A 17,868-nucleotide genomic window follows, 5' to 3' on the forward strand; every position below is an offset into this window, starting at 1 on the left:
TATATGTGACCAATGCCCGGGCACTTGAATAAAAAGTTCTTTAAATGATATTTTTTGTTTGTACTATATCAAAAGTGATTCTATTAATCCCAGATATATTTTTTTTTTCTTTTTTCTAAAACAAAAAGTTTTTTTTTCTAAAAAAATTTCTTACTACATAATTTGTAAATTTTCGGTTAATCCACCAAAGTCATTTATTTGAATAATCTATCCCTTAAATGATTCTTCAAAAACAGATTTTAAATTAATAATTTTCAAATTACCTTTTATTTCTTAAGATTTTGGTTTAATTAAAAATCTGGTCCGATGGTTTGGAAACAGTCTTTATATATATAAAAATACTTTAAATTATCTAAAATCATCCCATATTATCTAAATTATTAATTTTCTCAAAGGTACTCATAAAAAATTGATATTATTTGAAAAATAATATTTTCAAAAGTACCCATACACACGATAAAATTTTTCTAAAATAATAGAACAATAAACAAGCAATAAAGATTGCTGTTAAGATTTATGACAAGTCCGAAACTGAATTTAGACATTTAAAAGTATATATACGAATATAGAATTAACTATAATGCAATAGAATTGAGGTGAACGTTCATTTAGAAAATAAAAATCTGACCGTACATATAAATACACAATGCAGTTTTTTTTTCCTAATAACCTACAAAAAAAAAAAGGAAGACATATCAACTGTTAAGCGTCCATTTAAAAAATGCATAATGTAGGTTAAATTGCAAGAATAAAGGTATAATCATGGATTAAAAAATAAAAAATAAAAAACAAAGGTATAATCATCCGATTAATTTATAGTTTTTTAGGCAATAATAAATGGATGAAATAACAGTATTACAATATTACAATTAAAAAAAAGGAAATTATTTGGACTTGGGCTGTCCTTTTGATGGCATCAAATCCAGTTTCGATTTTCCGGATGTTTACAGTACAATCGTGCTCAGCGTAAGCCCATTCTCACGTCAGCCGACGTGGCACATCATGGGCCTTTCCGTAACTTGAACGCATCACATTCAGCACGTGCAAATTACACAAGCTAGAATAAAGAGAAGGTGCACAATATCCAAATACGCCACACCACAGCGTAACAAAGGAACTCATTACATAGAAACCAAATTAAGAAAAAGAGGAAAAACACATATAAAAGGCAAGAAAACTGGCAAAAGACAAAAACGAAAAGAACCTGTCCATAGAGAGAAGGGATAAAAGCGGAAGTAGAGAAATGATAGTATGGATGACAGCACACTGAAATTACAATACACAAGAGTAGACTAAACTGTAATCCAACGGCAACAATTGGCGGATCAAGATCGAGAAGAAAAAGCATTAATGAATGGCGGATTCTTATGTGATTTTTCACATAATCCCTTCTCTTTCGCATTCAATTTATGAATTTTGTCTCTCTGTGATTCAGTGGGTTTTCAATTCAATCAGTCGTTTCTCTATATTTCTCTGACTGAAATTTCTATTCTCTTTCATTCTCTGGTTTTAACGTTTTGTAAGAGATTTTTTTTTTTCTTTCTTTTTTCTTTTTTCTTTTTTCTTTTTTGTTTTAGCTTGAGATCGAGGATCAGATCGGGGCGGAGGGTTAGAGGCCGTCGGATGTGCGGACTTTGACTCCGCCGTGATCCGATTCCACGCCGGCAGTTAACCCACGACGGTGTCAGTCAGATTGGGTGGTGGGGGAATTTACGGATGGGGCAGTGTTATGGTAAGACTATTCCGACTACTGACAATGACGTCACTCCAACTACCATTACTACTACCGTCTCTCCGCCTTCTGCCACTGGTTACGGTGCCGATCCGTCGCATTTTCCTTCCGGGAGTGGAGGTGGCAACGGTGTTGTCAACGTGAAGACGACGCCGGCGAGGACTTCCTACCCTAGCCCTTGGCCGAGTCCGTATCCTCATGGAGTTGGTGCTAGTCCTTTGCCTGTTGGTGTTTCGCCGTCGCCGGCTAGGGCTTCGACGCCGGGGAGGTTTTTTAAACGGAGGTTTGCTCCGCCGTCGCCGGCTAAGCATATCAAAGCCTCGTTGGCGAAGCGGTTTGGGTATACGAAGCCTAAGGAGGGCCCGATCCCGGAGGAGAGAGGGACGGAGCCGGAGCAGTTGTTAGATAAAAGCTTTGGGTATGGGAAGAATTTTGGGGCGAAGTATGAGTTGGGGAAGGAGGTTGGGAGAGGACATTTTGGTCATACTTGTTCTGCTAAGGGGAAGAAAGGTGAGCTCAGAGATCAACCGGTGGCCGTTAAGATCATCTCTAAAGCCAAGGTAACTCTAAAGTGATGTGATATGTTTCTTTAAATTTATGATTTCAATCACTTTGGTCGTCTTTTTTACTTTGATTTGCCTGCTGTTTTCTGCATTATAGGATTGATTTTGAAATAATTTTAAGTAACTTCTGTATCACTCGTGTTTCTGTTTTGGAATTGGTTTTGGTTTCTGTCGTTTATATATTCGTATATGGTGTTTAGTTTGGTGTGTTGGGTCCAAATGTACTTTCTTTGCATTCGGAAGTTTTCTTTAAGCTCTCTCTTTTTCTGGTTCGTGGTTGGTGGTGTTGAGGGTGGAGGATTGCCTGGTTTAAATCGTTAGGTTTATAATTGCTGGCATAGCTTGTTATATTTTGATTTTCGTGTAAGTCAAATTAGGAGCATTGTTAGTTAATGATACGAAATTTTGGCACTCATAAGTTGGCAGCTTAGATATAAAACTTACATATTATCCTAACCAAAAATGGAGTTTTGGAACCACAATAGTTGGCCGAGTGGTCAAGGGTTATGTGAATAATAAAGAGTTTAGAGAAAATTAGTTCAAGCCATGGTGGCCACTAGTTGTGTATCTAGTATTTAATATCTTATAAGTTACTTTGCAACCAAATATAATAGAGTTAGGCAGTCCAATCCTGGGAATAGTTGGATGTTTGCAAGCCAGCTTGGAAACTCACATATTGAAAAAAAAAAAAAACATAAAAATTTATGAGTTTTGATATGTCATATGTAAGGTGCATAACAAAGTTTTACTAAGATTTCGATTTTCTATGCCACACATGATCATCTTCTCCTGTGCTCCATGATGGAATAAGGTATATCATGTCCGGCATTGTAGTTGGGTTTTGGTTCACGATTGAAGTTTCCAATTGAAGAAATTTCATTGTGGCCTTCTTTAACCGGAGAGAAAGAGGCTTCCTGTAGGTAGGATTGGATAAAATTGAAAAAAAAGAAAAATCTTCACAGACTTTCCTTGCAGGTCAGAACTTGGAAGAAGATACTGATTGTCGCCGAAACTGATAGAAATGCTGCTTGTTTTTGTCTTTGAAACCAATCAAAGACCGACTTTGTTAAATGGGTGTCTTGTGCTAATTGTGACGTATAATAAAGTATCGAGGCTAGTTTTGTTGAATGAAAGACAATGCTAGTTTCCTGAATGATTGGAAGGCCCTTATTTGTTAGGTTGCTGTGTGGGGTTTCTCTCTACCTGGTCTGTGGATTGTTCTTTTATGGCCCTTGTCTTGGCATTTTCTAATATACTCCTTGTTCCTTATCAAGAAAAGATAAAGAAAAAGAAAATGAAAATTGTCTGTCATTTTAGTTTTGCACTTCCTGAGTCTTCACAAAAATATTTTCTTGGATACATAATGGCAACTACTGCAAGTCCTTGAGTGCTTGGCACACTCAATTCTTTTGACTTAGTTTCATTCTCGATGTACTCCTAGTCCTAGATTAGCAATTGTACTTCATGGGCAGGCCTGCTGTGTCCATTGTAAGAAACCAGTTTCTGACTTTGCCTCGAGTACACTGATTGTAAATATTTAAAGTAACATGCATTTTCATTTGTAAATTAACATTCAAGTTTGCTTGACTTAGTTTCATTTTTGATGTACTCCTAGTCTTAGATTAGCGATTGTACTTCATGGGCAGGCATGCTGTGTCCATTGTAAGAAACCAGTTTCTGACTTTGCCTCGAGTACACTGATCATAAATATTTAAAGTAACATGCATTTTCATTTGTAAATTAACATTCAAGTTTGATTGTGCTGAAGTTCTCACATTTATAATGAGCTACTTGGAACAATTTCTCCCTGGAGGAGGGTGCACTGGACTACCATATGTTATTGTCTCTATTGAGTCTTTCTTAATTGAAGTAGTCCTTCCTTAAATATTTATTTTTTCTAGCCAGTTAAACTGTTAGCTGGTTCATTCTTTTCTCTGCGTCTAAAAGTGAACATAAACCTATAGCTCACTGCATGTAACATTTTTTCTTCCTGGTTGCATTGCCTATAATTGTGTTTCTTAAAAAGATACGTTTGCAGATGACAACAGCAATATCAATTGAAGATGTTCGGAGAGAGGTGAAAATATTGAAGTCTTTATCTGGGCATAAGCACCTTGTAAAATTTCATGATGCATGTGAGGATGCCAATAACGTTTACATAGTCATGGAGTATGTCTTTCTTCTTTTTCTTATCATTCTGTATCTGAAAGATGATCTTAATTCTTGTTTTCCTTTTATTTCATTATTCTGATACAATGGTAAATTCACCATGCTGTACTACATGAAAAATGTCACAATTGTTGTTTTAAGTTCTTGGACTATCTAATTATACCATACTGCATTTGTTGCCTTGGCCATAGGTCTTGATGGATTCAACTTGAAATTTGTGAATTAAGATATACTTCTTTAACGTTCAATAAATGAAGAATCATGTAGCATAAATGAGGAATTGTGTAGCACTCTCTTTGTTATTAATATACAGTTCAGTTTGAGTTGAATGAGTTTGGATAGTCTTATATTCTCAATGAGCTACAAAATGAATAAGGGTCAGTTTGTGGGTTTTAAACTGGGAAAGTAGTTTCGTCACCTATCTCACAACCCTTTTTCTTGAAGTCAGCAAAACTCCTTTGTTAATTCTAACGGCTTTTTGTCCTTCTTTGAAGCTATCACAAGTCTTTTATCAAATTAGTGATCCTTGGAAGGGTGTGAGGTAAATTAACTCCATTCTTCTTATCTAGTGCTCCCCTCCGTGGGGGTAATTCGAAGTGCCATTCTATCTGGAATCCTGTGGTGGAAAAGGTGCAAGAGTATTGGGTTCTTGGAGGTCTTAAGTGGCATCTCTAGTTATTTCACGTCTTTTATTTATGATGCCGGTTTTGATTACTATGGTTATTGGGAAGATGTTGCGGGATTTCTTGTGGGAAGAGGTCGATGAGGGGGAGGATCCCATCTTGTTTGTTGGGACGTGGTCTCCAAACCTTTGGGCATTGGGTGGTTTAGTTATTGGGAATAATTTGATACTTTGCATTGAGGCGTTATTGGCAAAATGGTTGTGGTGTTTTTTCTCAACGTCTAATGCTTAGGATTATCGTGAGAAGATATGGCTTGGACCCTCTTGCGGGTACGATAAATGGTTTTAAGGGCTTGAGTAAAAACCTTTGGTGATGTAGGGGCATTTTGGGAATATTTTGTAGTTTCCATTTATATTAATTTGCAATTTTAATTTGTTTTCTTTTTAGTTTAGGTGTGAAAACACCCTTCCCTTTGAGTCTATTTAAAGGGGTTTTAGGATTAGAATTAGTTAGTTAGGTGTGAAACAATCCATTCAAAGGGATCATTGTCTACATTTTTCTCTAATCAATAATACCCTACTTTAAGATTTTCTCCAAGATTTTGAGTCTACACCAAAACTGGTACCAGAGTAGCCACAAAGTTGATGACCGGAAAAAATTCCAGCAAACTCATTGATTCTTCCCTCCCCACTGATGTGGAAGCATCCAACCCCCAATCCATGGACCACCATATGAACCAAGTTGAAGACGCCATATGAACCTTGATCAACAACTTCAATGTGATGCAAACTTCCATGACTGAGATGCAGCAGACCTTAAACTCCCTTGTAAAAGAAAACAGCAAACCAAACAAGGCCAAAACCAAGATTCAAGAAGAAGAAGGAAGTCAAGAACCGCAAGAAAGCAGAGGAGTTCTACACCAAACTAAGACTAGGGGACCTCAATTGCACCAAGAATTCAGAGGTAACCATCAAAGAGGAAGAACTTTATGTGGATAGAACCGTGTTCCTCAAAATTTTGCCCCTCCAAGAATTCAAGAACATCCAAGAATTCCTCCAGGATTCATGCAACTAAGAGGGATTGGCCAAATGAGACCACAACCTAGGCCTCTCATCAACAAGCCATACTAATGCCACAAAACCTTTTAGGGTTTGATTTTGATTCCTTGGAAGAAGAATCACAAAAATGGGAGAACATGCCAGCTAACCAGCCTTATAGACAAAGGTTCAACTACAACAACCAAGACCTTCAAGATTTCCAAGAGGATGATCAAGATTTGGAACAATATTGGCCCGAGTATAGGGGAATGCAAAGAGAAACTCTGTGGAGACAAAATTCTAAATACAAAATGAAAATTGACCTCCCTACTTACAATGGACGAATGAATATTGAAGTTTTTCTCAATTGGGTGAGGGAGGTAGAAAGTTTTTTTTTTGACTACATGGGCACCCCCGAGGATCGAAAGGTAAAACTTGTGTCTTTTAAGCTAAAAAGTGGAGCATCCGCATGGTGGGATCAACTCCAAGCGAATAGGAAAACCTTCAATCCAAAGCTGGCCAAAAATGCTTAAACTCATGAAGAAGAGATTTCTTCCATTTAACTATGAAAGATTGTTGGACACCCAATTCCAACATTGCAAATAGGGGTCAAGAAGCATTGAAGAGTATACAGAAGAGTTCCAAAGGCTGAGTGCAAGAAACAACCTTACCGAGAGTGAAAACCAACAAATAGCTCGGTTTCTTGATGGACTCTGACAAGATATTCGAGAAAAGGCACATCTTCATCCAATGACAAGTCTCTAAGAAGCTGTTTCGGTGGCCACAACCATTGAAGAAGATGAAAGCGAAAAGCAAAAAAGATGGATAGTAAGAAGGGCCAATTGGGAAAAAACAAATGTTGGTTCAAAAAAACCAACCTTGGATTCAAACACAAGTCCTGTTACAGCAAACTCTTCTTCAAGCAAAGCAAAGGACAACCTTCCACAACAAGACATGAATGCAAAGAGAAGTATTCCTAATCTTCCAAATAATAATTCCAATCCTTATAATAGACCTAACCTTGGTAAATGTTTTAGGTGTGGACAAATGAGACATCTATCAAATGACTGTCCAAGAAGAACCCTAACAATCCAAGAAACACATTCGGAGGAAGATGAGCTAGAAGAAGAGGATGATTTAGCTCAAACAAACCCGGATGTTGGAGATGAACTATCTTGTGTTATCCAAAGAATACTTCTAACCCCAACAACTCCGAGCAACCCCTAGAGACATTCATTATTTTGAACAAAGTGCACCATACAAGGGAAAGTGTGCACAATTATCGTTGATAGTGGCAGCAGTGAGAACATGGTTTCAAAAAAGCTAGTTTAAGCTTTGAAACTTAAGGTTGATTCACATCCACATCCATGTAAGGTCGGATGGATTAAAAGAGGTGGTGAAACAGTGATTAATGAAATATGCAGTGGCTTTGTCCATTGGTGCCCACTACAAAGATCAAATCATATGTGATGTTATAGAAATGGATGCTTGTCATCTACTTCTTGGCCAACCATGGCAATACGACATAAAGGCCATCCACAAATGCCATGAAAATACATATGATTTCGATTGGTTAGGCAAGATGGTTATTCTATTACCCCTCCAAGATCTTACAACTTCCTCTTCCACTTTAGGAAGAGATAAAAGCAGCCTATTTTCAATTTTGTCTACAATAAAGGATCTAGAAATAGCACCCACCTTTACTTTAGCCTTACTGGTTAAAGATCTCTCCACTGCCCCCCTTTTACCAAATCCTGTAGACAACAGGGTTGAAAATCTCCTTACCAATTTTCCAAACCTCACCAAAATTTCAGAGGGCTTACCTCCTTAAGGGACATTCAACACAACATTGATTTTATACCCGGTGCCTCACTTCCATATCTTCTCTATTACAAAATGAGCCCATCCGAGTACAAAGCACTTCACGAAATTATCGAAGACCTAAAAAAACAGCACATCCAACCTAGTCTAAGCCCCTTGTGCTGTCCCTGCTCTTTTAGCCCCCAAAAAGGATGGTAGTTGGGGCATATGTATTGATAGTCGAGCTATAAATAAAATCACCATCAAATACAGATTTCCCATCCCTAGAATAGGTGATCTCCTAGACCAATGAACAGGTACTCAAACTTTTCCAAAATAGATCTCCATAGTGGCTATTACCAAATTCGAATTAGGCCCGTGGATGAATGGAAAACTGCATTCAAAATCAATGAAGGCCTCTTTGAATGGTTGGTTATGCCATTTAGGTTATCAAACACACCTAGCACGTTCATGAGATTCATGAATCAATATTCCTACCATTCTTAAATAAGTTTGAATTCCTACCATTTGGTTAGCTAAATCTCCAGCCATCTGTCTCTTGGTTTATGAAATGTCTTGTTGGAGATAGGTCTAAGGGTTTTTTTTTTTCTTTTTTTTTTCCTTTTTTTTTTCCAGAGGATCGGTGGACTGGGTAGTCCCCTCTTTGTACTTTATTACCTCGGTTTATCACCTATCTGCCAAGAAACTTCATTCCGTGGTTTCTGTTTTGTCCTTTGACCTTCTTCCTGTTTTCCTTGGGTTTCCATAGACTTTTGTCTAATGGAGAGACTAATGAAAATTTTAGATTACCCTGCATTTTGTCCTTCCTAATCTTCAGGTGTGCCTGGGGAGAAAAGATGTCAGAGTTTGGACTCCTAATCTTTCAAGGTGTTTTCTTTCTTTCATATGTTGGTTGACCCTGATCTCGATTATGATCTATTTGTCTTCTCCTTTCTCTTGAAGAATAAGATCCCAGGTAGGTCAACTTCTTTGTTACAGGTTTTTCATGGAAGAAGGACTGTATTCAGAGATAGATACTGTTCCATTGTTTTGAGCCCTCAATGGTGTGAATTCTTTGCAGGAGGCATGACGAGGATATTGATCATTTGTTCTGGAGATTCCCGTTTGCTCATTCCCTTTGGAGAAAATGCTTGAGCACGTTGTGCTTATATTTGGCTCATGGTAGGGAGTGCTGTGCCATGATTGAGGAGGTGCCCTTGAATACTCTGTTTTGGGATGAAGGAAAAGTCTGTTGCGGTCTTGTTTCTTTGCTTTGTGTGGTGGGGGATATGGGTTGAGAGAAGTAGCAAAATTTTGTGGGAGGATGAGAGATCTTGGGGATGAGGTTTGGGAGGTTGAGAGTAGGTATAACATGCTGTTAGCGTCTATTACATGACCTTATGTTATTATGAGCTTGGTTTGATCCTACTGGATTGGAGTCGGTTTCTATAGTTAGCATTTGGACTCCTTTTCTGGGAGGCGGCTCGTTTTCTGTTTGTCCCTGTATATTCTTATATTTCTCTTAATGTAAGCTTGGTTTCTTACCAAACTGGAAGAAAACATAAACCATTTTAGGTTTTCTTTGCAGTTCAGTTTCTGGAGTTAATTTGAATTCAATTTAAAGTTCCTTGTTTATTTTTCCTTTTAGGTTATGTGAAGGTGGGGAACTTCTGGACAGAATCTTGTCAAGGTATTCTATCTGTACAACGATGTTGTGTTATCTTTGACTGATTTGATTTATACTGAAGTATTTCCCTCATTGTAGAGGAGGAAGATACACAGAGGAAGATGCCAAAAATATAGTTGTTCAGATTTTAAGTGTAGTTGCATTTTGTCATCTTCAAGGCGTTGTGCACCGTGACTTAAAACCAGAGGTTGTGATTTGCATTTTTATTTTCTTTTATAAATTATAATTTTCACAAAGCTTAGCAGTTCTGTTTTGCAACTAAATTTTAGAAAAATACAAATGTATCATACTTCACTTCATGCAATTAGAGAGCGCTTCTTGATGATACCCCCACCAAAAAAAAAAAAAAAAAAGGAAAGGAGAAAACAAGATAAAAAAAGGTTGTTTTTTGTAGTAATTTTGCACCTCCCCTTTCTTTCTTATATTGTTTCCACTTTTCTCTGTGCTCTACAGAATTTCCTATTTACGTCTAGAAGTGAAGATGCTGATATGAAGCTCATCGACTTTGGTCTTTCAGACTTTGTTAGACCAGGTAACAAATAGATCTATCTAATTGTTTATTGTTATTTTTAAAATTATAGAAACCAAGCTTTCATGAAGAAAAAAGAATGAAAAAAAATATAAAATACAAGGGGATACAAAACACACAAAAAGACAGTCCAAGCAAGAGGGGCTAAAAGAAAAGGGACTCCAATCTAACAAAATAAGACTTGTGGAAATGAAAAGACTTTATGTGGATGTCCATAGAGAAACATGAAAGCTTAGAAGAGGCCAAACCTCTTCCCACGGTCTTTCTCACACCCCCAAAAATCTTGTTATTCTTCTCAAGCCAAATGCCTCACAGAATAGTACGTATACCGAGCCACAAAAAACGCATCTCATAAGAGGAGTGAAGAATCAACTCTTTTAACCATGGAAAAGGAAATTTTGGTTTGGATAAAAACAAGCCATAAATCTGTAGAAAAACAATAGGTTTTTTAGCAAGCAGGGGGGTGTGTTTGTGGAGATTTTGGGGAGTGAAGAACGATAGAATTTTGTTAGGATACCACCTAAAAAGGAAATATTCAAGAATGCACAGAAAACTCAGGAACATTGAAATATGGAAATATATGAAAATATGCTATAATATTATAAGAAAATTAACAAGATAACTTAGTTTCTTGAAAGGGCTAGTGTCTCCCAAATTCCCAACCAACTCCTTCTATTTATAACTAAGAGACCTAACCAAATTATTAGCTATTTACTAATACTCCCATTACTAATAACCATAATAATATATTCTCATCTAGATACCTTACAAATTTCTAGAGGGCTCGAGAGATTTTTAAGGTTTGGCCCTTTATTAGTTTCTACATATCTTGTGAGTTTTGGTGACTTTCCAGACTTACTCGGGGGATGAAACTCTCCTCCAAGGCTTCCTCCTCTCTACTGCTCTTATAGCTAACTCTAACTCTAACCTATTTTTGTGAGCTTTTACATTCACTCATTCACCCATTTACACTCAGACTTTGTCACTTGTCTTGTGGTCTTGAGACCCCTTTTCTTTTGCACACAAGCTATGTTGCCTTCCTTGAAGAGTTGAAGACCAAGCTGTAGTATTCATTTTCTAAGATGGTATTTCACAAACAAAATGCTAGATCCTTTGGCATTGGGAGGGGCATAGAATCTTCCTCCAAAGCTTTAAAAGGAGACGAGCTTTTCTGTCCAGAAATTTTAAAAAGCATGGAAATCTTAGGCATAAGTCAAATTGCATATTCCTCAAATTTATTTCTGAGATTTATATTTTTTTTTTCCGGGCAGCATGGAGGATATTATATGTAGCTTATGTCAACTTACGACAATTCTACCATGCTTTATTTACCTTTTACGAATGTTTAATTATTAAATTTTGAAGTTAACTCAGACATAATTATTCTGTAATACACAGTCTTGAAAAGGCAAATGGAACTAGTTGGTGTTAAATTTATATGAAGGTGGTGATTGAAATTTCTTGGGGCTGTTTAGGAGACTGGAATTACTGGAAATCAGAGGAGTGTTGGAATGCGTGAGATATCAAGGGCAGAACAAAAATGGGATCGTGAAGTATGAAAACGATGGGAAAGTGGATTAGGTTGAAAATTGGATGAGTTTGGTATTATTAATCAGGCACAAAACGCTCAATCCAAACATGGGCTTTGGATTACATTCCATTCCAAACTCATCCCATTGCAACAAAATAAACAGGCCCCTTGTTTTGTTTTAGAAAAAAGAAGAAACAAATGTAGAAGTCTTTCCTCCTTGAAACTGCAAATTGCTTGGCGAAAAATCAAATTTTCTTATGTTGTTTCTTGATCAAATTCTCTACAGATATTTGAACAATTTTTATAGCGTAAATTCAATAAATACAAAAGTGCACTATAGAAATCTGTACATTATTGTGATTGACCTACTGCATCAGATGAATGCATAAGAACAGTAAGAATTTTTGTTACATTCATTAGACTGATTTGTCTACTGGATGGTTCACTTTTTTCCTTTTTGTTATCCACATGCAGACGAGAGACTTAATGATATTGTTGGAAGTGCTTATTATGTTGCTCCTGAAGTGCTTCATAGATCTTACACTCTGGAAGCAGATATATGGAGTATTGGGGTTATTACCTATATTTTATTATGTGGAAGTCGGCCATTTTGGGCTAGAACGGAATCAGGAATTTTCCGTGCAGTGTTAAGAGCAGATCCTAATTTTGATGATTTACCGTGGCCTTCAGTGTCTCCAGAGGCAAAAGACTTTGTGAAAAGGCTCCTCAACAAAGATTACAGAAAGAGAATGACTGCAGTCCAGGCGCTTAGTAAGTTTTTGTTTTTATGTCCTTGCTTCTTAGAGGCCATTGGAGGATAGACCAATGGGTTGAGAATTCAAATGATATCTATACTTTTTAAGTTTTCTTTCATCGTTTTTACTTTCCCTTCACCGAAGACCATATTAAAAGCGAAACGGTCATTTTACTTCCATGGTTGCTTCAATATATTGTACTAAGAAAAAAAGGAACTCTGAGAAAACAGTAAATAGCCTGAGTTCTGTAACTTTTGTTTTTCCAGCTCTATCTTAGTCCCCAATGTTTGGATGTGTTTTGATAATCAATTTACATGACATAATACTTGGTGAGTTGGCAGAAATTTAATGGTGGATCTAGGTCTAATAGAAGAAAGTTAGAAAATTCTTCTTTAAATTTATCGGAAGTGGGCAGAAGTTTTCACTTGTCTTCTTTTTGGTGGTTTATTTCTTCTAAATTTCTGCCAACTCACTGAGTATCATTCCAAGTTTATTTTTAGCAATTTTAGTATTTACAAAATTATAAGAAAATGTTAAAATATAAGGGACTAATTGAAAAAGATACTAAAACATATATTTAAACCTTCACATTTGAATTATTTCATCTAGAAATTCTATTCCAAGCTCTGGAAATCTTGAACGTACTTTTTTTTCTCTTTGCAGCTCACCCATGGTTGCAGGATGATAGTCGTCGTATACCTTTAGATATATTGATCTATAAATTGGTCAAATCATACTTGCAAGCTACTCCTTTCAAACGTGCAGCAATGAAGGTTAAAGATTATTCTTTTTGCTTCTTGGTTTTGGTTGCTGGAATTATAGATTATTCCGTCATTTCAAAAATGCCTATGCAATCATATCTTATTTTCTTAATTGAGCTTTAGTCTTGCTTATCCTCTGTAGTACTCTCGTTGTATGGGTTTGGAAACATTTATTTTCAGTAATGTAATAAGTTCAAAATGATTGTCTTGAATGATAACCTCGATGTTTTCTATGTCAAACTTACATTGTTTTTCAATCCTCTGATCGTGACATACTTCCATTTCAGGCTCTCTCAAAAGCTTTGACAGAAAATGAACTCTTTTATCTCAGAGCTCAGTTTGCATTGTTGGAACCAAATCAAGATGGGCGTGTTGGGCTTGATAACTTCAAAATGGTTAGTGCTTCTCTTGACCCTGCTCTCTTTTTATAGTGCAGGACTATACATTCATCACTCTCCTTCACGTTGTGTTTTGACTCGTAAATACCTATGCTCTAGGCTCTAATGCGGAACGCAACGGATGCTATGAGGGAGTCGAGGGTTCATGAAATTGTAAATTCGGTATGGTTCTTTTGACCTGATACTTCTCTTCATGCTAGATAGGTAAATATAGTTACGACTTGTATTTTAGAGTCTGCTGGTTTTGTATGTGTATCGTAATTAGGAAGTATACCTCATATCTCTTGCTGTTCTTTTTACATTATATTTTGTTTTTAGAACTTGTACGCTTATTCTGTTTAGACCTCTATATCATAAAATGTTTTGTTTAATCCTTGAACTTACAAAAAAATTGTGAGAACCAATTTGTCTTTCAATTAGGAGGTGTTTGGGGTGCTGAGTTAAGTTTCAAGTTTAGAGTTAATATGTTGGAGTTGGGAAGTTTGTGTTTGGGGTGCAGAATTGTTTGGTTGGAGTTGGAGTTAGAAAGTCTGTGGTTGGGGTGCAAAGTTGTTTTGTTGGAGTTAGAGGAAAGAGAGAGAAAGAGGGGAAGATAGAGTTCCTTGATAAATGTGCAAAAGAGAGAAAGAAGGGAAGATGAAGTTCCCTCGATAAACGTGCTAACATCAATAGTGAACAACTATCGTAATTGGTGGAGTTGACTTATTTAATGACTTATGAAGTTGGTGGGTCAAACACCCTTATTGTTTTGCATTTAATCTTTCAAGTAGGGGTGAACATAAAGGCACTGAAAACCGATCCGACCGATCGAATTGAGGTCGGTCGGTTGGTTTTTGGTTTTCATATAAAAAAATTTGGAAAACCGACCGATCAACTGATATATAAATATTATTTTAATTTTTCCTCCCCTAAAAAATAAGTATAAAAGTAAGCCCACTACCTCAACTCAAGCCCAAGTCTATTGCCTTAGTATTGATTTATTATTTTCTTTTTCATGTTGCCTAAATTCTAAGCCCACTACATGATTTATTTAAATTTTTCCATAAAAAGATGATTGATTTAAATTTAAAAGAGTTGCAAATTATGTTAACCTAACAAGAACACTTCATCAACTCATTTTTCAATTTCATTCACTTTGGTTTTGCTTGTAAAAAGAAAAAAAGAAAAAGAAAAAAGAGAGAGACAAAACTGACCGACCGTCAGATTTCATGCACTTTTGTTTGCCGACCGACCGATGCACACCCCTACTTCCAAGACCGCCCTTACAAAAGATAAAAAAAGACCACCATAGAATTTTAGGCAAAACTAAAATTGAACTTGAATGGAAGTTAAAACATAACAAAATAAAATAAGATTGAAATATCCTCGAACTTTTTGATCATGGAAATTGCATATTTCTTTTTGCAGCTGGAGCCCCTTGCCTTCAGAAGAATGGACTTTGAGGAGTTCTGTGCTGCTGCAATCAGTACACATCAATTGGAAGCTCTTGACGGATGGGAGCAGATAGCCTGTGCAGCCTTTGAGCATTTCGAGCGTGAAGGCAACCGGGTAATATCGGTTGAAGAATTAGCAAGGGTTCGTTCAATGCTACTCTTTGAAAATCATGAATAAATCTGATCCGAACATGCTTTCTCAAGTGAAATGGTTCTTACAATATTCTGTGTGTGTAAGTGCAGGAATTGAACCTTGGTTCTTCAGCATATTCTATCCTTAAAGAGTGGATTCGAGGAGATGGAAAGCTTAGTTTTCTTGGGTATACAAAGTTTTTACATGGTGTCACCCTACGTAGCTCAAATACGAGACACCATTAGTCTTTCTTTTTTCCTTTTTTTTTTTTTTTTTTTTTTTCTTTCTTTTTTTTGCAGTCTTCATTATATATTCAGTTAAAAATTGGCGAGTTCTACATTTTAGGGGGCACTGCAGATTTTTTTCTTTTTTTTTTCTTTTTGCCTCTTTTGGGGCTGAAAATGTGTATAAAATTGAATGTTTTAGTGAAGGCAGTTGCAAGAGATTGTTGAGTCCACATAATATATCATCAAAAGCTATCATTGTTCCAGAGTCCCTCTTTTTTTCTTTTCTTCCATTCATCACTCTCTTCGCCCTCAGCACTGAACTTATGACTAATGAACTGAGAAAAATGGTTATTCCTTTTCCACTTTAGTATTAAGGTTGGATTATTTGCTTCCAATGCCATTCAGAAACCACCAATTAAGGTTCACATATATCTGCAGACAAGTTGAATACCTAATCAATCGAGTTTAATGTTTAATTTAAAAAGATGCTTCTTGTAATGTATCCCAAAGCAAAATTGGAGAAAGTTTAAACTATGCAAAATGCCCTCAGTTTTAGGATTGGTTACTCATGGCTGGTTGAAAAACCTCTTTGTTTTACAAGTTTATTTCAACTCTTTAATCTTTAGAGTTGAGAAAAGTTGAGTGCAGATGGCCTCCATTTCTCATGATCTATGGTTATCCATAGTTAAAATTGGGGTCTCTCATGATCACTTGGAACCCCAAATACATCTTATCCAAAAGTAAAATAAATAAATAAATAAATAAATAAATAAATAAATAATCCTTTTTTCATCAGTCACTTATAACCTTGAATGATGTGAGCAATGACAGTACCCATGACAATAGTTATGACCGGCAACGACCATCTATAGTAGTTTACAACACTTGCAAACCTCTACAAAGTGAGCTGCATCCGTAGTGTCTCTAGGATCAGGTATTCCACCTTACAATCAAGCCAACGTCGTGAAAAATGATGACTTGGTTGTCGTCATTTTTTAGGTAAATATGACTTCAGAATACCAAAGGATGGTGGATTGATACTGGTGCTACTAGGCACATTTGTAAAAACAGGTGATCTTCTTGGATGATCGGCCTGGCTTGATGATCTTCTTGGAGGATCGGCCTTTGCAGCGACCATTTTTATCAACAGGTCGTACCCAAATTGATGTGCAAGATGCCATCCCGAGTATCAGGATGTCATCATTTTTCTCTTTCCTGCTCAGGCACACTTATTGAGAAACAACGTCAATCGACCCACCCAGTGAGGACAAAAGGCTGAGGCCTCTTTTAATCATAAATAATATTAGTGTGAGCTTTAGTCATCCCATATGTTTTATTCATAATAGGGATGAGTAAAGATGACCGAAAAACCAAGTCGAACGATTGAAACTGACCGAACTAAAGATTAAGGTTGGAGATCGGTTTTTTCGATCATGATTGGTTTTGTCAAAATATTGTTATAAACCGACCACCTACCGATGTGTAGATAGAAACTGATCGCTGCCGACCAAATATAAATATTATATCATTTTTATTATATATTATACAATATAAATATAATATACTTTTATTATAAAATATCTTCTTTCTCCAACGTCCAAAACTAATTATTAGTTTGCACTTTCTTTCTTCTCCCTTCGACTTCCAAGAATCATCATTACTCTTTTCTCCTCTCTCGTGCAACCTTCCCCATTCACTTTCTCTTCTCCATTTTTTTCTTCTACATTCCTTCATTTTTTTCTTCTCAATCTACGTTTTTGTTAGTTATTGTTCTCCCTTTCTTATTTTCTTCTTCATCTTTCTTTTTTTTTTTCAACTACTTATTTTCATTGAACTTACAATAAACCAATGAAACCGCCTGCTCTCGCCGTATGGTCGGACAATTGGTGGTACCAAGCACCCACGAACCACGAACACCGACTATCGAAAATCGATGTGTCGATGGTCGGTGTCGATTTTCTCCCAAAACCGACACCGCTCACCTAATGTTCACCCCTAATTGATAAGATAATGTTTAGATTTCTTGGCATCAATTTGAACCAATTTGCTTGAGGATTCTAAAAGTCCATTAGTGATAACAACTCTCACATATCTTCATAATAATATGATACTATTCACTTTAGTCATAAACTCTCGTGATTTTGCTTTTGGTTTCATCTAAATGGGCCTCATACCAGTGAAGATATTGTCTCTCATTTATATACTCACAATCTTTACCTTATCTAGTCAATATGAGACTTTGATTCCATACCTGACAATCTTCTCAAACAAAGTACTATTGAGTGATCTCCCCTCAAATAGTCATCTATCTTTCTAGCTCCTATCTTAGTGAGCTCATTTTCTTTAGAGGACACCATTTTAATTGCTGTATTAAAAACTTAAGAAAATGAGCAAAATCTTGAGTAAAAAGAGCAAAAGGAAATATAGGTAAGTCTTTGGGAAAACCAAGCTCAGATCAGGAGTGTTAGTGGTTCTTGATGCATGAATGCT

The 17,868-nt window shown here is 36.4% G+C and overlaps 1 protein-coding gene across 5 annotated transcripts; it reads left to right on the top strand.

Annotated features, from left to right (window-relative positions):
• The first annotated feature begins 1,173 nt into the window (after positions 1–1,173).
• On the top strand, positions 1,174–15,641 carry LOC120092991 (CDPK-related kinase 3). Of its 5 annotated transcripts, none has more exons than XM_090307963.1 (12): positions 1,174–1,369; positions 1,578–2,292; positions 4,334–4,464; positions 9,573–9,614; positions 9,690–9,798; positions 10,065–10,143; positions 12,146–12,442; positions 13,090–13,199; positions 13,475–13,582; positions 13,685–13,747; positions 14,993–15,160; positions 15,262–15,641. In XM_090307963.1, exons 2-12 carry the CDS (start codon positions 1,717–1,719, stop codon positions 15,394–15,396), a joined length of 1,818 nt encoding a protein of 605 aa, XP_090164089.1. In that variant the 5' UTR covers positions 1,174–1,369; positions 1,578–1,716; the 3' UTR covers positions 15,397–15,641. The 5 variants fall into 5 exon arrangements, with proteins under 5 accessions (XP_090164089.1, XP_090164088.1, XP_038907204.1 ...); XM_090307962.1 differs by having other exon boundaries at positions 1,196–1,434; XM_039051276.2 differs by having other exon boundaries at positions 1,293–1,434; positions 4,322–4,464.
• Positions 15,642–17,868: the final 2,227 nt, after the last annotated feature.

This window comes from Benincasa hispida, chromosome 12, assembly GCF_027475165.1.
Source record: "Benincasa hispida cultivar pf3 chromosome 12, pf3_genome.v1.1, whole genome shotgun sequence".
Classification (NCBI taxonomy): Eukaryota; Viridiplantae; Streptophyta; class Magnoliopsida; order Cucurbitales; family Cucurbitaceae; genus Benincasa; species Benincasa hispida.